We start from the raw sequence: 25579 nt of genomic DNA, 5'->3' as shown, positions 1-25579 counted from the left end.
CAGGCCACACTTAAAACCCAGCCATTTCTTAAACTAGTCATTGTTGTTATGGCCACTGGCAGGTTGGGTAATAAGCTCACAAATACCAAGACCATCAGTCATACTGTTTATTGTCTTCAAATTGATGTGAGAGTACAATGCATGTATGTATGGTTATACAAAGCATGGACATACAAATCCTTCAGTGTTCACAGTGGCAGACGCCCAGGCACAATGTCAGGTTGAGATAGGTCCCTAAACATGGGAATTATGGGACTATTAAGTGCTATTTCGGTCTTTGATTTGAAGATCAATTTATTGGTAAATTGCACCTTCCGCTTTTAACCCAACTCCTCCAAAAGGAAACTGCCTTTGAAAATACACATACATGTTTTGGAGTGGTGCAGGGGTCTGCCACACTGGGTACCCAGGGAGCTGTTGTTGTGGGGGAGGGGCTTAAGTGCCTTTCTCAAGGGAAAAATGGCATGCAATGGCATCTAGGATTTGATTCCAGCAACCCTCCGATGCCAACTCACTTCCCAACAGATTTTTCCTATCAGAAACTGGCAACCTTCTGGTTCCTGGCTCACCTCTATAACCAGGTTACCTGCTGCCCAGAACTGATTTCAAACGTTTAATTACCTTTTTATACTTTTGGAATTAAAAAGACCAGTAACCACTAATCCCAACACATGAGTAAGAAATAAACATTGTCAAGGAATACCTGTTGTACGGGAAGTGAGGTCTGAGAACAAGATTGGTTGAAAACATACACATCTGAGCTGTAGCTATTAGTGTTGTGTGTAATATGATGAAAGACAAGTACTGTTTGGGCAAATATGAAAATAACTTTAGACTTCTGAGCCAAACCAGCACTGTCCCATTGAGGAAAAACCCTGTTAATGATCTAATTATAAAACCTATACTTCACAATAAGAATATATCATTTGTATTGTAATTAACTACAACGTAGGTTTATAGGTGAGTTTACCTGAAATGTCAAGTCATCTGTAAATATTTAAAAGGCTACAATAAATTACTAAAAACATCTTTCAAACACGCATTATATAAAACAGAGACGCTCCGCCTCGTCTTGAGAATCATTTGAGAGCATAGGCCTTACCATGAGGCCTCACCAACATCCCTGAATCAAACACATTTAGCGAAGCAAATTCCTCTAAGGAGCTACTTTAAATCCAGAAACGGGGTATTTCTTTCAGCACAGAAAAACAGCTCCTGTCTGTACTGTGGAACTGAAATGTAACAGGCTTCAAGTCAACTACAACAAAGCACACAGAAAATCCTCCATCATATCCAAGTCCAACAGCACCTCTCTGAGGCTCTCTAGTGGCCAGTCTGTGTCAGTACACCACATCACCTCTGTGGCCATTGTCAGAAGGAAAAGACTAAATGAGACCCCTGGGACATCCCAACTCTGATGTCACCCGATTGAAGTTGAAAGGATAGGGTAGGGGTTAAGGTTAGGGTAGGGGTTAAGGTTAGGGTAGGGGTTAACGTATGGACGTCCCAAGGATCTCGGATTGCACTAACAATCATCAGAACAGCAGCCTCTGCTCCAACAATAAACTATCCAGCAGACATTTCAGCTGCTCCTCTCCCAGTTTGATCTTGTCGTCCAGCTTGCGCTGCTCGATGATGAGGGCTGACTTCATCTTGACAAAGTGCTGGTAGTCTGCCAGGCTCTCGTGGCGGAGGTGAGCAGCCATGATGCTGTAAACCAAGCGCTCCCGCCGGTCAAGGTTCTCCTTGAGCTCTTTGGCGTCTTCGTGTTGTCTGATCAACAGCTTCCTCTTCTCTGACAGGGTGCGCTGAGAGAGGGAGGGCAGACAGAGGGGGCAGATCAGTAGGAGGAATACTTAAAAAATGCAGGCAAGCAACTTCCTGATAAACGTACAGTACACACATCAGTTAATGTTGAACATGAATATTGTAAGTTGGTAAATGCAAACATCCCTTAACTCTGGTTTGTAATACCACTATAGCTTTGAGCTAATGCGGATGAGTGTTAACCAGCTAATCCTGCCTCACGAGTAGCGTGGGGAGTGAGCAATGTCTTGCCTTAACCTCCACCCTACCCCCTGCTCTAGCCCCTACCTTCTCTTCTGGTGTGGTGTCTTCCTCCAGACTGTTGAGAGCGTTCTCCACCCTGGCCAGTCGGCCAGACAGGGAGAGCAGCAAACTGACCACCTTGTCCAGATCTCCCACGAACATCCTGAACTTGTCCAGCTCGTTGGGCTTGCAGACCTTCTGCACCATGGCCTCCACCTCGTCCCCCAGAGAGTTGTTATCGTGGACGTCCTCCTGAAGGCTCCCCCTGGCCTCGCGCAGCACCTGCAGCTTCTTACTCAGGCTGTCAATCAGCTCTTGCTGTGGGGAGAAAGACAGGGACAGACAAGGAGATGACATTCAAGAGAGCCATTTCACATACTGGATAGTACTTGAAGCACTATCAGACCTGCCAAACCTGTCCAACTTAGAGTAGCAGAAAATTGGAGATTCAAAGTTGTGCGCATAACACAAGCCAAATTGGGCCCCCCCCCCCATGCTAGTGCGTGGCTGTTTGGGAGTCTGATGCACTTATAGAAATTGTACCAAATCAAGTCTAAAAGGTTGAAATACCTTCTTGACAGCATTCCATTTACACAAATGGTAAAAGTCACTAACAAGATGTAACTAGAAAGAACACACAACGGGCCTTCTTCTTGGAAATGACATGTACAGTGTAGAATGGAGATAATTATCTATAACGTTTTTCTTAGCACATGCCCCCCAAGTTTAGTCTCTACAGTAGAGGAACTCTGGTCACTTCTCAAACAGCTCACAAGTAGTGGCTTTTTAGACACGGTTCCTAGTCAACACTAAAAAGCAAAATCCTTTTGAATAAACAACAAAAGCAAATGATCACACAGACCGCAAACTGACTACAGGCTGCCGCAAAGGGAATCTGACCGCTGTTCTCTAGAAGAGTCTGGTGTTTCGGTGCCTAATACCAGACACTCATTCATTTTTCATCGCGCAGTCGTCTAAACTCCCGACTCCATTTAATGCCAAGATGTTAATATTTATTTTTGATTATACTGTAATGAAACAAGGCAGGGAGCAGGTTTCGAACAGTCGACCTTCTCACCCGAAGTCCAGCGCGCTATCGACTGTGCCGCAAAAACATACTCGTGCGACAGAGTCGATATCCGCGCTTATAAACCCAATCCTTTTGTAATGTAATTTGTGACGTGGATCATAATCACAGTCTATCAGGTTGCGTGATCCTCGTCATGTTACGTGTAAAACACAACTAATGGGACGCAGAATTAAATGTATATCACACTCCAGTTACTGCGACCAGTTACTTTTCGTATTTGCATTTAATTTCTTTCACTAGCAGATGCGAGTGAACTGCTGGCACTTTAGAGCCCACTGAATGTCCATCTTATGTTCACCAACGTTAGCTTGAAACAATCAGTGTTAACCTTCCCACAACACACGGAGTCAAAGGGATTTGTCCATGTGTTTACGTACAGCTGACAGTCAGGAAACTCAGCATCACAACAAACTGGAGGGGCAGACACGGGGCAGCTACGTCCAATAATGATGTATTCATCTCCATGTCCGTTGACACAAACTCTGTACATGTCTGTGTTGCAGCTTGAGAATCTGGATGTTAGATTTACTCAGTGGATTTATTTTTATTCAAATGTATAAATCAGGCCCTCTTCATTTCTGCGTACTTTTAACTTGGCTCTCATACTCGTGTACATGGACAGATAATTGCATAGTTGGTAAGCAAAATGCGTGCATGTTGGCAGGTCTGCACTATTCCTTGATCTTGGTCCTGGAGAGCTGCAGAACGGCAGGTTTTTGTCTTGGCTCAGCAGTGAACCACATTCAACTAACCAAAGTGTTGAAGATCAGTTGAATCGGGTATTACGATGAAAGCTGCAGTCCTGTGACTCTCCAGGAGCTGGATTGATGATCAGTGATTGATATGGCATGAAACAGTCAGTAATAATATGTTATATTGTCACATAGACCAGACAGCTGCAGTGAAATATGTTGTTTTAGAGCAGGGCTCTTCAATATTGTTCCTGGAGAACTACTGTCCTGTAGGTTTTCACTCCAATCTTATTCTAGCGGACTTGATTCAATAATTAGCTGGTTGATTAGAATCAGGTTAGTTACAACTGGGGTTGGAGCAAAAAACCTACCGGAGGATAGCTCTCCAGGAACCAGGTTGGAGAAACCGGTTTTACAGGGTCAGTGTACTATGCTGTGTCTCTGTACCTTCTTGCTGGCCAGGTCGATGTCCAGTTCGTCCTCTGAGTCTTGCTCCAGCTCCTCCAGCTCGTCCTCCTGCATGTCCTTCATCTTGTTGAGGAGCTCAGCCTTGGGGGCAGATGTACTGTAGTAGGTGGAGCTGGTCACCAGGGACCCTGTGGCAGCAGACATGCCCCCCTCCTCTCTCCTGGAAGGGATGGAGACAGAAAGCAGAGGGTTATTTAACCAATAAGGCCCAAGGACGTATGGTATATGGCCAATATACCACGCCTAAGGGCTGTTCTTAAGCACAACACAAAGCGGAGTCCCTGGATACAGCCCTTAGCCGTGGTATATTGGCCATATACTCCAGAGGTGCCTTATTGCCGTTATAAACCGGTTACCAACATAAATATAAAAGTAGTTTTGCATCATTATTATCTGATACACACGTCTGGAATTCTGTTTTAGCCAATCAGCATCCAGGACCCAAACTACTGTGGCAGACCAGGGGGTTTGGTCAAGACGTTTACCCAGATCAGACACGGACAGAGAAGGATTAGCTCAGTTAAGGGTGTTTATTTAAATAATAAATCAAAAGAAAAGAATAGGTCTCCCCCATGAGACCCTCTCCGGGATGCCGTCTTCTGGGCTCCGGGTCTTGCTGTATCCTGTCGGGCACAAAACTGAACTCCCTCGTTACCTCTGCAAGTGGCAACAATAACATGGGAGTCCTTTCTTCCCCCCACCCTCCCTGTGTGCTGCCCTTCTGGCAGCTTTATGGGCCTCGCACAGCTGGTGAGCAATCCGCCCTTGATTACTCACCAGCTCCCAATCAGCCCCAATTAGTCCTGGCTGGGGAGCCCGTCGAGACCTGGCACGTCCAGCAGATGGAGCCATCGCCTCGTGATGTATACTCCCCCTGGTGCCTGACCTGCTGTACGCCACACTACCCAGTTTATAACCCAGTTATTAGTACTGTATATTCCCTATGTAGTGCAATACTATTGAGAAGAAAGTAGGCAATAGGATGTCATGTGAAATGCAGGAGGTGACAGCTCAGTATCAATGGGCCAGAGCAACTCCTGCCGTTCTAAAATCTCAGAGAGGTCGGTTCAAATTGTAGGTAAAATGGAAGGTTTATGCCCCTACTCCATTGTATTCAGTTGTAGTCTGTGGTTTAATATAGTGCCAACAGAGGGCATCTGTGTAAAGTGTTTAGAATTGAAATAAGGTGTTTTTGTCATGTATACATTTCCCTCTACTCATCCTCTCAATGGAAAGAAATATTAAAACACATGTGCTTTTTTAACTCATTTGAACAAACACCTCTGAAGTGGGAGCGAAAGTCAGTCTGATAAAAACGCAATTACAAAAAAATATGCAGCACCTTGTGTGATTATCTAGATGATGTTCTGACTACCAGTAAATGCTCAGTTAATTTGTTCATAAATGTTATATTTCTGGACTGCCAGATCCCATTCCCAGTCAGCTCACCTGTCATCCATGCCCCTGGGCGGCAATCCCTGTTTGGGGGAGACTTTCCTCCTCTGGTGCCCCCCATCCAAGATCTGCTCCCCCTGGGGGAAGATCCCCCCCATCAGATCCATGGTGGTCTTCATCTTACTCTGGTCCAAGATGTCCACCAGGGACTTATCCTTGTCCATGATGTCTCTGGCCAGCTCCTCTCTCTTCACATCCTCCTCCGAGTTACTCTTCTGAGACCGCCCAGGGGACAGGGCCTCTTCTGGGGCTACAGTGAGGGTTGGGTTCCTGGGGGGACTCTGGGGCCCATGGCGTATGTAGGGGGTGTAGGCACGGAACAGGGAGTAGGGCTGCGGCTCAGGGGAGGGCAGGCTGGTCTGTAAGGGCAGGGGAAGGTCGGGCCCCTCTGAAACTCCAGGGGCCCCATTTCTCTCACTGTGCAGCAGGTACTGGCGGCTCTCCCTCTCTGTGGTGCTCTCAGCATGGACGATCTTCACAGGGACCTTCTTCCCTACACTGCTCATCTCCATCACAGTGTTTGTCCTGTTCTCTGGCCTGTAGAGACAATAGTAACTAGTCTTAACTTACAGTTATCCAATGTATTATGAGAAAAATGAGTGACAGATGTTGTCACTTAAAATGCCACAAATGATTGTTATGAACACATTCTTTAACCTTGAGTCTACTTTACAGCTCAGTTTACTGAAACAAAAATAGGATTTTATGTCAGGAGCCAGGAGTGACTCACATCTACCATATACAAGCTTACAGTCCATGTTACTGACTGACAGTGGACAGGTCGAGTCAATGGTAATTAAAGGGATGGAACAGCGCCGTCGACTGAAAGTCATGCAGTCAGTTAATCATTTGGCCAAATAAGATGACAGCCTTCTGTCGCCAGGCTTAATGTCCTGACGACTGTAGCAAGAATACTGTGTGCCCCAATGCTGAGCAGCTGAAACCAAATCATTGGGAAATGGATGATAGGAAAACTCTAAACCATTGCATTCTGGTCTGTGGCACATCATACCATGTAATTCCAAACAATCTACCATAGCCTCCTCCATCAATGTGCTGCTACTACGACAAAGAGAGACTTCAAATCGAGCTGCCTCACGCTACAGAATCAGGAGATAGGCTCCTGCAGGGGCTGTTCTGGCTCGGACAAGGCTTACTTACGGTAAGTAAAGCAACACAGGTCAACAATCCTCAGTTACGTAAGGCTGTACAGTAGTTTGAGGGGAGCTGAGCAGACGGGCATAAGAAAGCCAGTTAAGTTGCTTAATGCTTACCTGTTCTGGGCTTCATCCTGCATAGACACAGAGACAGGGGGCTGGTCCGTCAGCCTCTGTGGAGCAAACTGAGGAGAGGGAAAACTAGTCCCACCTGAGGAGGGAACCGTCAGACTGGCAGGCTGGTAGGAGAATAAAGGAGAGTGGGAAGAGGAGGAGGAGGGTGGCTCTAGTGTTGAATCAGCTGCTCCCTCCTCCGTGTCCAGTCCAGCGGTTCTCCCAGGGGATGGAGAGGGGAGCTGGGTGGAGCCCAAGGAGCAGGCTTGGTTTGGGGCAGGATCCAGCTCTGTGCCATGGGGGGAGCAGCTGCTGCTGGATGATGGATCTACTGGGTCAGCCTGATGGGTGCAAGGGACAGGCAGGAATTCCTGGGATGACAGTCTGTAGGTGGAGGATGTGGTTGAGGGGGTTTCCAGGCCTAGGAGAGGCCAATGTGGCATGATGAGGCCTGTATTCTGGGGCTTGGGAGCGGGCGTTGGAGGTGGTTGCGCAGACACAGAGTTGAGGGTGTGGTTGGAGGGGTACGCGGGGAGGTTGTGGGCGGGGTCCGCAGAGTCACATTTGTATCTGTGGTCAGAGGGGTGAGGGAGAGGGAGGGGGGTGGCCACGTCTCTGCTGCTGTGTGGCTCTGTGTCGGTCAGTCTTGGAATAGACGGTTGTGGAGGCTGTGGGAAGTGGTCGAGCTGGGCTGGCTGCTCTCGGCTCTCGCTCGGCCCTCTGGCAAACAGAACAGAAGAGGCAAATATAAGACAACATACTCACACTAAGCACATATTCAACTGAAATGAGGAGCAGAGGCCTTTCTGAATTGATTTATTCACAAATTCAGCACTTACTGTCCAATAAAATAAAATAAATTAAAAGATCAACTAATCTCCGTAATAACACCCAGGGAGCAGCGAGTGGGTTTACAACCTGAGAACTGAGTTGACTGACAGCCTGAAACAGGTTTACACTTTTACCTGTAGCTTTACCTGGGCAGGGAAGTTCCCTCCCAAACCCTGATCACCTGATAACTACACCTGGGCTGAACTGGCATGCTCCCCACTCGCCCTAACTCAAACTGATATTGTTATTATACTGTAGCACACACTCATGTACATGTGAGTGTACGTTACTGCACCGTCAACAGATAACTATCACCTTGAAATGTGTTCCAACAATAGGTGGAGAGGTTATAACTGATCTGAGAACAGAAACTAGAGGGTCGAGAAGAGAATAATGTGGAATGCTCACCTGGTGGTGTAACTGCCTCCTTGCTGGTCCTGTCTGTGATCCAGATTTTCATCAGAGTCTCTCCATGGCACAGGGATCTTCTGAAAGAAAATTAAGAACACACTGAATTGCCATAATATAGCTGGCCCAATATAACCTTCTGCTAAAACAGCACTCTAGCCAGCTGATTTAATGTTGTAGACAATACAGCGTGAACTTTTATATCTTTAAACAAACTCATGCATGTCTGTGCTAACGTAAAAGGAAGTCACGCAGATCACTTTACTACCACCACACTAAGAATCATTCGATGGAAACGCTTCACCTGTGTGTAGAAGTCTTGTGAGGGAGACGATCTGGACCTCTCATGGACACAGACAGGCGTCTCCTCTGTTCCCTGGTCCAGGATGTTGTCAGCAGAGTGGTACCTCCCCTGGGTCTTTGTGTCTGAAGCCTTCCTCTGCATGTTCCAGGTGACCTGGTACTCAGTGAAGGTCCCCAGCCTCTGCTGCTCCAGTAGGGCCGGTCTGCCTGCGGGGCTGAGGGGGTCTGGGTGGTGGTCACTGGAGGTCTCACTGGCCAGGCCTGCCCTCCAGCCCTCCTCAGTTTCTCCTGAGTGGGCTCTCCCTCTGGCCTTGCCCTCTCCGTGCTCCAAAGTGCTGGAGGTGGTGCTGGAGCTCTGCTGGCCTGACTTGTGGATGGTTGAGATGGGTCTGCAGAAGGAAGGTTTATCAGCCATTTCAAAGAACTTCCGCCGGTCTACAAACGACCGTGCTGTTCCAACAGGATGTTCTCCCTCACCCTCCACTCCCAGCTTGTTTATCTTGTCTGGCTCGGAGAACGAGTGGACCCTCTTGTTCAGAGGGAAACGCTTGCGGCCGCCAATGCGGGAAACTATGTGTGAGTTGGGTTTGGTTAACTGAGCCTCCGACCCTGACCCGGGAGGTTCTAGGTCTCTCCTCCTAAAGGACGTGGCCTGGAGGACCCTAGCCTGAGCCTCCTTGAGGTGGTCCTTGTAGGATGAGGAAAAGGAGCTGTCGGAGGAGGTGGACTTCCACCCCCCCGGGTCTGTCTCCTCCTCTGGCTCCTCCGTTTCGCTGGTGCAGGTCAGCGTGGCAGCGCTCCGGCTTTTCTGCAGCTGGGCCCTCTTTAGCTGGATCTCGTTGCGGAGGGTGGTGGCGTATCGGTCGCTGCGTCTCGCCAGTTTGCCCGTTGCCGTGTTGTCCATTAAAGCCTCCTGTATGGCGAGGCTGGCGTCTCCCCCGCCATTGGGTGGTGGTGCCGTAGCAGGGGGAATCTTCTCCACCAGGCTCCTACTCTCCTGAGCCAGACTATGGAGCATGGGTGTCTTTTGAGAAGAGATCTTATGGTTCTCCTGAGAGACCCAAGGGTCTTCTTCTCTCACCGGTGCCGCCTTGTGGTCCTTGGGCGGACTGGGAGAGTAAGAGCTTCTAAGCTGGGCCTCTGTAGAAGGTCTCTGGCCCTCACTCCTCCTCTCCCTCTCCTCAGTGGTAGGTTTACCAGATGAGGATAAGGAATTAGAGGCTGTGTGCTCGTAAAGCAGAACGTTGGCCGGTTTGACATTTCCGTTCCGCTCCTTGCTGTTGGCGTAAGGCGGCTGAGGATGATACTTTACCTTGTTGGTCTTGTGGGAGGAACTTGTGGAACCCCTGTCGTTGGAGCCCTTAGCTAGCTCCATGTCAGCCATCCAGACCTCTGATTTGCTCTGTCTAACACGAGTCTCTGGCTGGCCTGGCTGCTTGGTTGTGATGCAGTAGTACCTGATGTGTCCTCCGCCGTCATAGTTCTGGTCGATGGTCGAGGTGGACAGGGACGTGGTGGAGGAGCTCACGTGGTTCCTGCGGTTGGTAGGGAGCTCCTGGAGGCTGTGGTAGTAGCTACCGACGCTCTGCGGCTTCGGTGGATGTGGGGTGGATCTGGTCTGCAGGTAGAAAGTGCTTTCGTCGCTGTACTGCCACTGGTGATTGGGCAGGCAAGCGAAGGGAGACTGACTCTGTCTCACGTCCTGGCTAGACAGCGAGAACAGTTTGTTTGGGTTGCTGAGCTGGTTGTGGTTGTAGTCAGGTGCTCCTGCTACTATGTTTAGGTGGAGGAAGTCTTTCTTGTGAGGTGGAGGGTTGTAATTGCACCAGGGGTCTGGCCCATTCCCATCGTGAGAGATATGGTTGCCCCGTCCTCTGTAGCTGCTGTTCTCTGGGGCCTCAGCCAGCTTGTCCACCCCTCGTTCCTGGGCCTTCATCTGGCCATGTGGTGGAGCTCCAGTGCCCTCTGTGTAGGCAGGGTACACCTTGGTGGCAGCAAAGCTGTCACTGCGCAAGGGAGGAGGAGGAGGAGAGGGGGGGGCTGCTACCTTCCTCCTCTCTGGGACGTGCCACACAGGGCCTATGTGCGATCTGCCAGAGACTGAGCTGGAGTAGCGGGAGCCAGGCTGCTCCTCTGGGACTGTCCTGGGGCTCTCTGAGCCTCCGTCCCCCTGGGGCAGCTGGAGGTACCGGCTGTGGCGCTGCTCACCCTGCCTTCCGACCTCACTGGTCTGAGTCTGGACCCCCTTATAGAACACGCCGCCCTCAGTCACCGCAGTGTTGGTGAGGGCCAGAGCAGGCTCCGGGGGAGGGCTGGTAGAGGACAGGCAACTGAAGGCTGATTCGCTCTTCCCACCAGACCCTCCACCACCAGAGAGAGGCTCAGCACTGCGGTGGTACCTGCTGGGGGAGAGGCATCCTGGTGGGTAGGGGTGTGAGGGATGCTCTACTCTCTCCATACTCCCCACGGAGCTGAACTGGCTGGTTAACTGGCGTAGATTCGAGTCGTGGTCCCCGCAGCTGGAAAGGTCTTTTGTGGATGCACTAGAAATCAATACAAGGAATTCTGTTAATAATCTGGTTAGCAGTAGCTAAATTAGATATCTATTAGGTATTATTAACCATTTATTATGCCTTTATTCAGTGTTTTCTTGTTCTTTGATAACTGAGCTACTTTTATATTTTTGTATACAATGAGTGGAGATGAGAACCCCATAAGAATAATGGCTCCCCCTACCTCTGAGGAGATGGAGTAACCATCAACTCTCTGAATGTAGCGCAGACACATTCTCTAGGAACTGTGACGACCCTAACGGGCAGTGTCTGAGTAACATTGACACTAGGAGAAGGAGGTCATAGATTCTTCCAGCAGCTCACCTGACTTCATGTTTGACCTGCCACACAGGTGGAGGTGGAGGCTCTATGTGACTCTCTGGGGGTTCGGGGTGGTCCTCTGTGAACTTGGAGGAGTGCCATGAATGGGGCCGGGAGACTGGTTCATTCCTCCTACAGAGAGATGGTTAAGGAAAGCATGTTATTGAAATGCAACTAATTAAAAATAGAAGGTAAAAGAAAAAAAACGATTCATTCTCATTTCAGTCTCACCCCTTGAAGCGATTCTTCCTGATATGCATGTTGGAGAGAGGTCACAAAAATATCTAATTCAGTAAAATAATATTTAAAATACACTACAAAAAAACAAATCTGAGGTAAAAAAAAAAATTTTTACATTCATTGTGTAGTAGATATGATCCAAAATAATGAAATATAGACCTAGACAGATACAATGTGAAGCATTCACTGAACAAATCTGACACATGCACAAGGACCACAGACAACTACATGCCATGTAATGTTGGAAGCAGGATGCAATGTTGTTGATGTCACCCAGAGTGGGATTGGGTTCAAACATTGAAAGTCACAAAGGATCACTGAAGAATCGGTTTTGGATAGCTAGTGTACTAGAGGTTGCTTTTCCACAATACCTCATAGAACTTCGTAATATCTTGGTGAGAAAGTTCCTGGCCACATGTTTGTCAGTTTCTGATTCTGATGGCATGGTGGTATGTGAGACAATATCCACCATTTTCATTTTCCTGGGCATGCAGCAGAGGAACACATAAAATATTGTAAAAATTCCTGGTCACTATCATTTTAGTCATTTAGCAGACGCTCTCATCCAGAGCGACTTACAATAGTGAGCACATACATTTTCATACTGACCTACCAATTGAGCTACAAAGGACAGAAGATCCTCAGTATACTGTTAGTGACTGACCAACGACAACAGTGCACCCCCTTCTGGCCAATAAGAGATTTATGCTTGATATTCATTGTATGGTATGTAACACGGGTGACAGACCTTCATAATCAGTAGTTAATTAGGTCAACTCTAAGAGGTCCGATGAATCAGTCCTCAAATGCAAGAGGAAACCACCATTGCAGTAGTAATCTATGAGAAATATCTGTTATTTGGAAGAACAACACAGAGACAGAATAGAAATGACCTTTAACATGGTCTGTCTGGGGGTCAGCCACCTGCCTTATGGCTGTACGGCAACAGACAGAGAGATCCCTTGAGTGTAAACAGCATGGTGGAGGCGGGGGCTTCGCCTTTTGAATCAGTTAGAAAGATGAGATCAGTGGTTTCACACTATGTCCAAGCTGGCGTCTGTTCAATACAAACCTGGGTTCAAATATTATTTGAAATATTCAAATACATTTAGTGTTTGCTTCAGCCTGCCTGGAGTGCTGGATGGCCCAGATAATGAATGTGAAATTAAATAGTATTTACCGGGCCTCCCGGGTGGCGCAGTGGTCTAGGGCACTGCATCGCAGTGCTAGCTGCGCCACCAGAGTCTCTGGGTTCGCGCCCAGGCTCTGTCGCAGCCGGCCGCGACCGGGAGGTCCGTGGGGCGACGCACAATTGGCATAGCGTCGTCCGTGTTAGGGAGGGTTTGGCCGGTAGGGATATCCTTGTCTCATCGCGCTCCAGCGACTCCTGTGGCGGGCCGGGCGCAGTGCGCGCTAACCAAGGGGGCCAGGTGCACGGTGTTTCCTCCGACACATTGGTGCGGCTGGCTTCCGGGTTGGAGGCGCGCTGTGTTAAGAAGCGCGGCTTAGTTGGGTTGTGCTTCGGAGGACGCGTGGCTTTCGACCTTCGTCTCTCCCGAGCCCGTACGGGAGTTGTAGCGATGAGACAAGATAGTAATTACTAGCGATTGGATACCACGAAAATTGGGGGGAAAAGGGGAGAAAATTGAAAAATATATATATAGTATTTGAACCCAGGTATGGTCGAGCAGGGCATTTCCAGTCCCTTTTCTTCCACCTGACAAACACCCAGTTGGCACGACCAGAATGTACTAGACAAGAAAAGAGCGACACTTTGTGGACTACAGATACTGTATAAGCATAAGGCTAAGAGCCACCCACTCAAATCCTTAACCTCTCTGATCTACGATACAAGACTCCTACATTCCATCATGGGGCCAAAGGAATGTGAAGATGCATTTTGATTGGCAGTCAGCCCCACAGGAGCTCTGTCTGAAGTGGGACATCAACGTTGGCAATCTTCCAAAAGTTCAGGCACTTGGCTCATGGAGTCAAGCTAATTTATGGGAGGGAGGCTGAGGGCAACCTGAGAAGCTCTCCTCCTCAATAAGAAGAAGCACAAAGACAGAGAGCGTCACGTCACACACACTAAGACAGACCATGTAGACACACACCCCCTTCCTTCCTCCTCCAGTCAGTCACTGGTCCTGAGAGTGGTATGCTACCCTAGCAGACCCCTAACAGCTCACAATAGAAATGCAAATTGATTTCTAGTCAGGAGTCCTTATTGTCAGGGTTACAGCTGAACTGCCACAGCTACCCAGAGGGGAGGAGGAGACGTTGGGGCTAGTTTAAGAAAATCCTCCTCCGGTTTCAGTGAAAACGACATTCGAAAACAAACAGTAGCGAAACTGACCCAATTGGGTGTGAATATCTAGGCTATGCGGGCAGCAAGCGTGAAAAGTGTAACCTAAACTGTAGGCTTAGATAAAAACAGAATAAATCAAAAAGGAAAGCTTTGTAAATACAAATGGAGGGAATTAGCATTTCAAACTGAAAGAGATTTATTGAAACCAAATTTTAAGTTGCTCGGCGTGGAGTTGACACAGCATTAGGTAGGGAGACGGATGAGAGATGGAAGTCCAATGAGCTTAATGAGAAGAAATCAAAGAAAACTTACCAAAGAATTATCAATCTTGCTGTAGCATTTCAGATGCACTCTTTTGTTGTCAAGTTCTCTTTCAGCAAATAACAGCGTCTCAGAGAGCACTGTTAAAGCAGGCTGAAAATGACTGCTCCTCTCCTCAGAGCCTTTCTACGCAGTGCATTCCTTTGAGACACTTCAATGATCGACAAGGCACTTCTACAGACCCTGGTCAGATTTTACAGCTTCTTTGGCAAAGGAGCTATCTGTGCAAAGGAATTCTCCACATCCATAACTTCTGCTGCATCAGTCCAATCACAGAGCTCTCAAAACACAGAGATCGAGAGCTCTTCTACCCTGCTCTTCACACACACACACTGACCGACACTTCATCTTGGTGTGGCTACAACAAGTGTGTGTCCTCCCAGTGTTGTAGTCAATGGGATATTTCCTAGGGGATTGTGGGGATTTACCTCGGGAGGGGAGGGGCCATGCCCAGTGTCCTCGCTGTAGATCAGTCCATGGGGCTTTCTCATTGGCTCATTAACCACTGGAGTGGAGTTAAAAAAGTAAGATTGCTTGCATGGTCAGTCAGCACACACACTCGATTTTAGTCACTCACGGAATCCTGGCATGAGACAATCAACAGCGTTTCACCTAATTGCAGTTAGCTTGGACATGTAGATTAGTTTTAAACAGCTCCAATTCCAGAGGAATCTGTAAAGCTGATTTGACGACAGCATTACAAAAACAGGTCATTGGCAACCAACCAATGCGCACCACACAGTTGGCGTTAGGATGTACGCTATATCGTAGTGACGAGACAGAGATCTCCACTTAATTAACGGAGTCATAGGTCAGCTGACAATGGAGAGAGGAACACAGAAAAACAACTGATCCTACCCCCTCTTGTTAGTGAACACCGCAATGACCTTGATGGCAGAAAGACAAGGCCAAGATAACTACTTGACTTCTCTATCCGAATGATATCAGTCATGGTGGAAAACACAGCAACTTGATACAGACGTCCAGTGGAGATGATTTCGTCCTGCAGTCGAAGAACAAGCGTCATCGACAGGTACTCCACCATTACATTCCAGAATGGCGAGGGGGGTTGGCGGTGGATGTATGTAAACCAAACACTGCAAGTTCCTAGACACAATCGATCCCCGTTTAAAATAACAGTAAACATTTCTAAGAGAAGAGCTATTTTTCGACTGGTTCAGATAACGAGGGAAGAACCAGTGACTCTAATAAGGACGTAGAACTGTTGAATCACCACCTTGCTGGACAGAAGAACCAAACCCAAACAGATTCAGGCAGTGTGCCCTGCTATGCCCAGGTCCACTGAGCCCCGCTGCCTGGTGCCTGCTTTTTAAAAATGGGGGCTGAATGAAACAAGCAACACAATAGAAAGTGCCTGCGTAATCACAGCTGGGCTTATCGGCTGGTTACAGAGAGGAGACCTCAGCATCAGGCTCCACACCCACGTTACATGCCGTTCTGTTCCTACAGGGTTCAGATACCAGCCTGTAAAATAGTGGGTATAGCATGTGGCATAGGGACGACGGTCAGTCCACTTTACCATCATTCTACAAAAGACATCTGGAACAATAAACTGATGACCTAATAAGTCCTAACCCAGATCTGATAAAGTCACCCCCAAAAATGTCAAGTGTCTGTCTCAGAGTAAATGCTTACTCTAGAGTAGAACAGTTTGTCTTGGTGTGGGAGTGGAGGTAGAGGGGAGAGGAGGCCCTCGCTGTCATGTTAACGGTTCAGTGTTAATCCAGGGCTTTGCCTGAGGATGGGAGACTTCCTGCCTGACAAGAGTAAACACTGTAGGATCTTCCTCTCCCTCCTCACATGTTTAGGTTGACTATACAATACCCCCTGAAGGATCATTTAACCACACAGCCCAATTCAATTAAAAGTTGAGGAAAAGTTGAAAAGACGTGCCTTGTTTTATTTTGGCTGTCAGCAACCCCGTTTTCAAATCTGATCACGGAAGAAGACAAAACTAGTGTGACATAGCTAGAATAAAACAATACAGACAATTGTCACTGTGCAGCAAGATACACCACCAAAAATGACTATTTTTGAAACACTAAGAGTCCTAAAAGATACGCTTTACAGCAGATAAAGGTTCAGTGCCCTCCTCGTCCTGTGAGTCACACTTCTAGATAACTCTTTACCACTAAAGTGAATAACAGAGAAAAGCATACCTGAAATGATGTCTTCAGTCAATTCCTACCCTCAATCCAGGCATATCAAGGGAGATACAATTGAAACCACCCCCAGAGCCTGGCTGTCCTCATTTGACTATACTGGCTTCCCAAAGCAGAGCTAATGAAAACAATGAGCTCTAGTGAGACAACCTATCCCAACTAGCAATGTCAACTCACCTAGGCAACATGGAACATTCCACTTTCCAAACCAAGCGGGGGGAGGCTAAATCTACAACACATTAATAAAAAATAAAAAAAAGAGTTAATACAGTAAAACACGATCTATCCAGATACTCCACAAACTATGGAGTCTACACCAGGAATAAAACATCTACTTTTACACTGGTTCGTATAGGATTTGCATAAGATTCAACCGTTTTTTTGTTGTTTTTTTTACAGTGTTTACTACTTTGCCCTCTCTCTAGGCTGAGCGAATCCATGCCTGTGGCTTTACAAGTTGTAATAGGATTCAGGCATTAGGATGCTGGAGCCAGTCAGCAGGGACCTCGTATGATGTTATGAGGCACGAGTTACACTAAATTACTGTAAACATATTTAATTGGATTCAGATTCTATATATTTTTTTTAAACAGTTTTATGCAAGTATATGCCTCAAGTGTGGCCTACTATACTACAACACACTTGAACAGAAAATAACGTGTTTATAAGAACACAAAACCAGAGAGAAATTCGACAAAATATATTTTTTAAACATTCCGATTTTCATAGAGCACTGGGAGTTACGTGAATTCACTAGGCTTATATTACATATAAAAAAGCAACTTTGTCCACTAGATGACATGTTGTTGTGCCTCTTCTCCTGATCCCATCCTTTCTGCAGTTGTTTGTTCTGGTTAGCAGCAGGGCGTGTGGAAGACCAGAGTCCGGAGAGATGAAATCACATTAACAGAAGAATACAACACAGAGGTGTGAATGTCTGATTGAGGAAATTCAATACTGGATGCCTAAATAAAAAATCAGGGTTGATCCATCATTGGCCCCCATTCAATTCACTGTGTGTGAGAGAGAGTTAAAGTCTCAAATCCACAGGGGGTTCACAAAGAATTCACCTAAGAATACTCTGCATGCCTTCTAGACCAGCATATGGTCATTAGCTAGTTACTGGTGGTGCCAAAACACAGCGGGTTGGCAGTTTGGCCATGGTCTATTCACACAGACAGTGGTCTTTTCACACACAGGGGCCCTGCCTGTTGAGTGGTGACAGTCCCCTACCACCACCAGCTGTCTCGGTCTATCTATGTCAGGGACAGCCAACGACACAGCCACAGCCAGGCATCTCGACCAGCCAGCCAGGACCCTTGAATTCAGACAAAGCCCCTGGGACAGAGCGCTGGTTGGCCCTGGCTCCCCAAACAATGGCTTTAACTGGTCCTCTTTGTGTGATTGACAGGGTGCACTCACATGGGAAATGGTTCCCCTTTTGTTCCGTGGTCCCGTCTCTAATGGTGTCATAGGCTAGCTAGTGTATCACACACACGTTTGTGGCCGACTGATAAACTAGATGACCGCCTCAAATGATGCTATGGTGCTTGAGATGTGCGCAAGTAACATCATTTATTTACATAAACGGAGGTTTGCTTTCAATTGCCAAGTTATCTCAGAAAACCTTGGCATTGAAAGGGTAACATTCCTGAGTAATGAATGAGTCATAATGAGGAAGAGTTTGACCTGTAGTGGGGCAGTCGGAGCTGAAAGTCAGAATGATCAAGGGTCTGTCAATGGGATTTAAAAGTGTAAGAAGCATACGGGAAACAGAACCGATGGGTGTCTCTGGACAGAGTGATGTCTGGTGATGACAGAGAGCTGAGGTAAAGTGGGCTAAAGGTCCCCCATGTTTCGAAACTTGGCATACATCTCGCTCTCTCTGCCCCTACCCTTGCCCACTACTCCCCAGATACTCCTCTGTGCCATTTAAGAGTCATTATCTAACCTGAAATAACAGCCGTGACACAGAGAGAGAAGTCTGGACAATGGGTCCATTGTCTTCCTCAGCCAATGAGAAGGGAGGCCCAGTCAGTCTCTGCAGGACATGCAGCCCCCCTGCCTAAGTCATGACATGGGCAGTATATTTCTGCTGTATACAACCTAGTTGCATTCCAAATGGCACCCTATTCCCTATACAGTGCACTACTTTTGACCAGAGCCCTATAGGCCCTCGTGAAAAGTATTGTGCTATAGAATAGGTTGCCAGACCCAGACAGCCAGTCAGAGGAGCATGATAAAAACCACAACACTGAGGCCGTAAAAGTCTGGTGTTTCTAGTGTAAATATACACTATAGGGCACTAGATATTAGTGTTGCACGGTGTACCGAAAGTTCTGTACTTTTTCAATATTAAAACATGAAAAACGGTTTGGTACTAGAATTTGTTATTTTCGGTACTTCTGTCAAATATCAGCGCAGCCAAACCAAACGAGAGTGTGCTCGCATACACCCTTAAGACTAGGGGAAAAAAGCAGCAATAGTACTGTTTCTCCATTTTGAGACGGCGTAGCCAGTAATACACGTCATCAAACAATCTCCATACAGGCTACAACACTTTACAATGCTAGAAGAAGCCAGTAGCTTCCAGCTTTGTAGGCTAACTTCCCTTTCTAGCTTACAACTTAAGCTAATGTCAATTCACTACTCTCTGGTACTTTGTTTGAGGAACCATAATGCAAAATATGCTGATTTCAAAGCAGATTGCCACCAAAACTTAATTAATTCACTTAAATCAACGTCTCTCCCAAAGACCTATTCTGTCTCAGTTAATTGACTGTGTGTGTGAGAGAGAAAATAGGGCTCTGGTGGCCGCACCACTCTTGCCTAATGAATGACGTCATTACTGGTTAGAGAGACTTTTAAAGAGCACTAATAAAATAAGTTACTTCTATGCAAATGTTGTTGATCAGTAGAATAAATGGAAGAGAAACTGTAGCCCGATGAAATCAGCCATAACAAGCTCAATCTTGATTTACCCAGTTTATCAAGAGATTTACCATTCAAATAAGTTGTTATGTAGTCAGACAAAGTCAAATTGATTGTTTTATTGTATTTATTAATGCATACATGGCCGTCTCTGAAAAAATGACTTACATCATTTTTTTTTAAAAATGTTTTATGTGGTATTGTTTTAGAATTGTTTTGGTATCGAGTATCGAGTAGGGTTGTGCCGAGTAGTCGGACAAAATTTGTATCGTAACAGATATGGGGAATTTTCCTGATACAATTATGATCCCAGTATTTTTTGTTATTATCCGTGATATATATATACACTGCTCAAAAAAATAAAGGGAACACTAAAATAACACATCCTAGATCTAAATGAATGAAATATTCTTATTAATTACTTTCTTTACTTTTCTTTGCTGACAACAAAATCACAAAAGTGACCAAAACATCACCCAGGAAGCATAGGAACTGAGAAGTGGTCTGTGGTCAACACCTGCAGAACCACTCCTTTATTGGGGGTGTCTTGCTAATTGCCTATAATTTCCACCTTTTGTCTATTCCATTTGCACAACAGCATGTGAAATTTATTGTCAATCAGTGTTGCTTCATAAGTGGACAGTTTGATTTCACAGAAGTGTGATTGACTTGGAGTTACATTGTGTTGTTTCAGTGTTCCCTTTATTTTTTTGAGCAGTGTATATATATATATATATATATATATATATATATATATATATATATTTGGGTGGCAGCACGCATCTATCAATCAAGTGCAAGGTGCTATGTGGTCTAAATAACTCAACTGGATAGTTTGCTTGTCTGTGAAAAGAAGGACGGGCTGTACGTTAATCCTGTTGCTCTGATTGGATAGAGTGAATCTGTATTTCTCCATCCACTCGCTTCACTTCATAATTTCATCTGATCACTTCTCCTCGCATGTTCCGGTCTGATCATTGAGATTGCTGCTGCCTCCTGTTTGCCTGCTATTATGATAAATCAGATAGTCGAGGACGTTTGCTAGCCAGCAAGCTATCAATGTGCATAATATCTAACAAGCGGCCGAGGGTAGAGAAAAAAGATGAACCGCCGATGTGCATTCTCTGACTGAGTGACAGCAAACTTTTCTGCCTGTTGCAAGTTGAGGAAACAGACACACTTGATTGGTCTATAAACGTGCAGGGAGATAAGTAGATGTCAAAATACCTAGGCATATTAAAACACTTCCGTTTTTGCCGATCGGACTCTTAACTGTCAATTTACAGATACGATTAGGAATATGAGTACGGCCATGTTGGCAAACCACTAGTATCAAGTATTGTGATACTAAACCTGGTATGGAAAACAACACTACTAGATGTACACTCTCACAGGCCTAGACATATTTTGTTTGTACTTGTGCCCCAAGATAATCGAACCCACAACCCTGACGTTGCAAGTGCCACGCTCTACCAACTGAGCCACACGGGACCATAATGAGATTACGCACAACACATCCCACCCCATGCTCTGAGCCTCCCATTCGCTATTGAGCAGTCTAGTCGTAAATGAACAAAGGAGATATTTGCTGGCATTGACACTTTCACACCTACCAGAGAATGTATGAGAATGTGTTTTATGAACACGCCACGAAGTTCAGAGCATTCCTTCCCCTATAGGGCGGTCTTCAATGTTCTCTACACTGGCTTTCTCTCACTGTTGTGTGAAGAGGTTCGTTTGCTCACATAATGTAAAGGCATGTACTGCATCCCTTCGCTGTTGGGTAGATATCATAGATATCTGTAAAAAAAAAAATGAACCTCCACACTTCTTTACTAAGCATAGTAGATATCATGGATGAAAGAGTGTTAAAAAAAAAAAAAGTGAAGTTCGTACCTAGTCCTAGTGCAGACATAACAAGCTGTGGCCCTGCCCTTCGTGGTTTAGTAATGATCAGTTAGCATTCCACTCTTCCAGTTCAAACTAAGGTATACTGTACTTTATGACCAAGCAATATTCTATAAATGACATGTGTCTAGTATAATGACAGTCCTGTCTATGCATGTCAGTGGTTAGAGTTGCACCAATATACAGTCCCTGAGGCCATAAACATTGTCTTCACAAATACAGTACCAGCCAAAAGTTGGTTTGGGTTTAGTGGGACTATCGTTTGTTTTTCAACAGGACAATGACCCAAAACACACCTCCAGGCTGAGTACGGGCTATTTGACTAATTAGGATAATGATGGAGTGCTGCATCAGATGACCTGGCCTCCACAATCACCCGATCTCAACCCAATTGAGATGGTTTGGGATGAGTTGGACCACAGAGTGAAGGAAAAGCAGCCAACAAGGAACTCCCTCAAGACTGTTGGAAAAACATTCCAGGTGAAGCTGGTTGAGAGAATGCCAAGAGTGTGCCAAGCTGTCATCAAGGCAAAGGGTGGCTAAGAATCTAAAATATATTGATTTGTTTAACATTTTTTGTTTACTACGTGATTCCATATGTGTTATTTCATAGTTGTGATGTCTACAATGTAGAAAATAGTAAAAATAAAGGAAAACACTGAAATGAGTAGGTGTGTCTAAACTTTTGACTGGTACTGTACATAAAATATTCCCACCTGTTAACAAACCCCAACAAAGGGCAATGTGTGACTGTAGCACCAATTACAGCTGCAGCCTCATTGCTTTACGTTTCATCCCAGCAGGTCAAAGTGTGTGAACTGATACACCTCCAGCTGGTTCTGAAATTCCCTTTCTGAATGCACCGACTACATTACACAGGACTCCTCGTTTCCCAAGATAGTGTCTTTGTGGGTTAAGGTTAGCTTGTTTGACACTTTGCAGACACTTGAGTCCAGAGTGAAAGTCATTTGTACAAAAAAAAAAACGTTCTTCCTGATATGCATATGCATTTGGTCTTGGTGCTGCTCTTGTGTGCTGCATTTGGTATTGTGTGTCAGTTTCGGATAAAACAATATATTAATGTACATCCGTAAGTTTAATGTATACCATTTTAAACACATGGGCACTTCTCAGCACAATGGGAGAGATGGTACGCAGCAATCACTCTATGATAGTACCCATTGAGACATCCTGTATTCAATGTCTGTCATATTCAATTCAATAGAAATGTATTGTGCCTGGGTGTAAGGGTAATTTAGTTGCAGCTCATAGCCCACCTTCTGACGACCAGGGCGAGGGTCTTGTGGGAGCTTTTGACCAGACAGATGGCCTCCTGCCTGGATCCACTGATGGGAACTGTGTTGATGTTGACGATTTCATCTCCCACCTGCAGGCTGACGGTCGCCGCCTTGCTGCCCTCCTCCACCTGAATCACACAACAGGAATGTTTAATTAAAGGTGTTTATAAGTAGTTTATTCATCATTAATAAAACAGATGTAACATACTGGGGCAAATTGAGATTTCTGAAGTGAAGAGTATAAGAAAACAAATACACACAGATAGTGTTGCCAGGGGGAAAGGGGCCCAGGCAAGGGATGCTGTCTGATAGTTATGTGGATAGAAGAACATGTTACAGACTTAATGTCTCATTAGTGAAGTATATTTTAATAACAGTTCACTTTCCATAGTTCATCAGTTTAGAAGAATATCACATTCCATCCACAGACTGTGTTGACAGGACCCTCTCTTCAACCCTGCCATGCTGGCATTGAGTCAACTTCATTAAAAATGGTTCTATCATATCCACCCTTCCAAATCCCCTCTCTCCAGCCCAGTCTCAACGTTCAGAGGGGGACTAGCCCACTACTGACAAGCGAATGGAGCAAGTCACAAAGTTATATGAGATGTATGCTTTTGTAAATTATATCAATTTAAAATTAACAGGATGGATTGTTATTTCGTGTAGCTTCTGAAAGTGACGAAGAGCTGGAGAACACAAGCAATAGGGCGTAAACCCAATCCCTGTAAGAGTTGGTGGTCAGTGACCATGGATCAGTGCTGAGTACATTGGGTCCATCCTGCACTGGAAGAATTATACTGTGGCAACCTAAGAGCTCTGATTTAAAAAATGGAACCATAAGCAACTTGAGAACGGTTGGAGCAGACTTGTTGCACATTCCATCACTTATTCTCTACACATACAGGAGTACAGGAGAGGGGAATGGAAACAGAATGGAGAATAGAAATGGAAATGGATGGAAACAAACTGTTTCCTCATTCGGTTGGAGCAGCATTGACTGAGCCAATCCTGGTCAGCCACTGCCAACACAGCCAGCCACACATTATCTTCACTTCTGCATTCCTGAATGGTTCCTGGTACTGCTGTGATGAGCATGGAAGACAGCCCCCCCCCCCCCCCCAAACACACATAGAACAAAACTTGTGGTGACTAGTAGAGATGTGCTCAAGACATTGGCCAGGGCAGAAGTTTAAAGGTGAAAACATGCAACATACCAAATTCATAAAGGCATAGGGACAGCACCAACTATTTCTGGACTGAGAAAACATGTGAGTGTTGGATGAAACACACACAGTTAACCAATCAGGAAACTACAGTGATGTTCCAGTGTTTAATCTCCACACAGCCTTATTTTCATAACAGGGGAAACAGGAAAGGTGAAACCCATCCATGACAGTGGAGAAATAATTACATTTAAATTGTTTTTATTTGCATGATTGATCTATGGTACATGTTATTGTTGTTAATTTGCACATCTGTTGTTAACTAGTGTGGCTAAAGTTAAGTCAATAAGGGTTCTCTGTATTTATCTTTCTTCATCCTAATCATAGATAGATAGATAGATAGATAGATAGATAGATAGATAGATAGATAGATAGATAGATAGATAGATAGGTAGATAGGTAGATAGGTAGATAGGTAGATAGGTAGATAGGTAGATAGATACCTTGGTTATGAGCAGTGGTTCTCGGTGCTCCAGACCTCCTCTCAGAGTGAACCCCCAAGGCGCCCCACCGAACAGCAGGACATCCACAAATCTATATTCAACATCATCCTGAATCCCGTCCCCGACACCCGTGAATCTGTCCGCGTCTAGGAAGGCTTTGACTTCTCTGGCTGACATCCTGAACTCGCTTCTGTAGTCGACGACGTCCATAGTGTTGAAGAGGGATGGGGACTCTTGACAATCAGAAGTTCCCGATTAGCCCCCCGTTTTATTTCACAATAGAATGATCAACTAACTAGTCACTATAATTTGCTGTCATATGTGAACACCTGCCATACTCCATATATGATAATGCGTTTAGCTTATAAATAACGACTACCCTCAGCTTGTACAGTTGTAGTTTATCCTGGTAAGACGGCGAATCGATATCAATTGTCCTATTTCTTTCGTTATGTTTCCCATCACCGACATCTTTACCCCGTAACTCATAGTAACCAACGGTGACGGAAAAACATAGGTCTACCCTCCTCTCCAAGTGTGCCTATTCAACAGGCATAATTTGATACCTCACGCATCGTTTTCAACCAGCTGGCTTCTCTTAAGCAGACAACAATCCAAAGTTTTGACACGTCTGAAAAAGACATGGTTCATGTTTTAGAAAGCAAAAAAATACTAAATCAAATAGTTTAGGCAAGCCTACTTGAGGAGAACAGGAAAAGAATACGAAGTCAAGTGAAAACCCAGTGTTGAAGGTCTGCACTGGACAGGCACCTGCGATGAGACACCTGCATAGACAGAAATAGTAATGGCGTCTTTTTGTAGGCACTATAATCCGCCATGGTTCGTTCGACAAAGCCTATGGAGAAAATTAATGACGTGTTTGGATAAACGCCGAAAAAAGTGTGGTAAACACGGGGTTAGGCCATTTTATACGTTTTATTCTATGAAATAATCTTAATCAGCTAACGTCACTTTGTGAGTTATGACGAATTTATGTAAAACAAAAAAAAACCACAAAGGCTTCATAATTCGCTAAAGTAATGTTAACTGAATGCTATTATATCATAGAAAAAACGTATAAACTCTCCTGTGTTAACCGCAGACCTTATTTTTGACGTTTATTCCAAAACTGTAATATTTCGTCATACATTTTTCCCATAGGAATGGATAAACGAAGCAGGGTTTTAAGACCACAAGCTGGCGAGCAGAGGCGCGCGCTCGATCGCCTCGCACTTGACTAACATTATTAATGATTATGATCTCTTGAGTTTCTCTCATGTG

The 25579-nt window shown here is 45.5% G+C and overlaps 1 protein-coding gene across 3 annotated transcripts; it reads right to left on the bottom strand.

Moving 5' to 3' along the window:
• Positions 1-93: 93 nt before the first annotated feature.
• On the bottom strand, positions 94-25249 carry LOC129840418 (protein Shroom2-like). 3 transcript variants are annotated; one of them, XM_055908268.1, is made up of 10 exons: positions 24299-25249; positions 22609-22757; positions 11444-11572; positions 8569-11110; positions 8265-8344; positions 7029-7745; positions 5749-6291; positions 4279-4459; positions 2095-2367; positions 94-1808 (listed from the first exon to the last, which is right to left on the bottom strand). In XM_055908268.1, exons 1-10 carry the CDS (start codon positions 24506-24508, stop codon positions 1536-1538), a joined length of 5097 nt encoding a protein of 1698 aa, XP_055764243.1. In that variant the 5' UTR covers positions 24509-25249; the 3' UTR covers positions 94-1535. The 3 variants fall into 3 exon arrangements, with proteins under 3 accessions (XP_055764243.1, XP_055764244.1, XP_055764245.1); XM_055908269.1 differs by having other exon boundaries at positions 8265-8341; XM_055908270.1 differs by lacking the exons at positions 22609-22757; positions 24299-25249 and adding an exon at positions 11672-14280.
• Between the last annotated feature and the right edge of the window lie 330 nt (positions 25250-25579).

This window comes from Salvelinus fontinalis, chromosome 41, assembly GCF_029448725.1.
Source record: "Salvelinus fontinalis isolate EN_2023a chromosome 41, ASM2944872v1, whole genome shotgun sequence".
Taxonomy (NCBI): domain Eukaryota; kingdom Metazoa; phylum Chordata; class Actinopteri; order Salmoniformes; family Salmonidae; genus Salvelinus; species Salvelinus fontinalis.
This window is presented reverse-complemented; position numbering and strand designations above follow the sequence as displayed.

Bases quoted from the DNA above. Each gene is read 5' to 3' on its own strand.
- LOC129840418 (XM_055908268.1), bottom strand. From the start codon at position 24,508: ATGGACGTCGTCGACTACAGAAGCGAGTTCAGGATGTCAGCCAGAGAA. The intron at 11,111-11,443 runs GTGAGCTGCTGG...ATTGATTTCTAG, and splicing joins CAGGTCAAACATGAAGTCAG to TGCATCCACAAAAGACCTTT. The intron at 6,292-7,028 runs GTAAGCATTAAG...TTGTCTCTACAG, and splicing joins CAGGATGAAGCCCAGAACAG to GCCAGAGAACAGGACAAACA.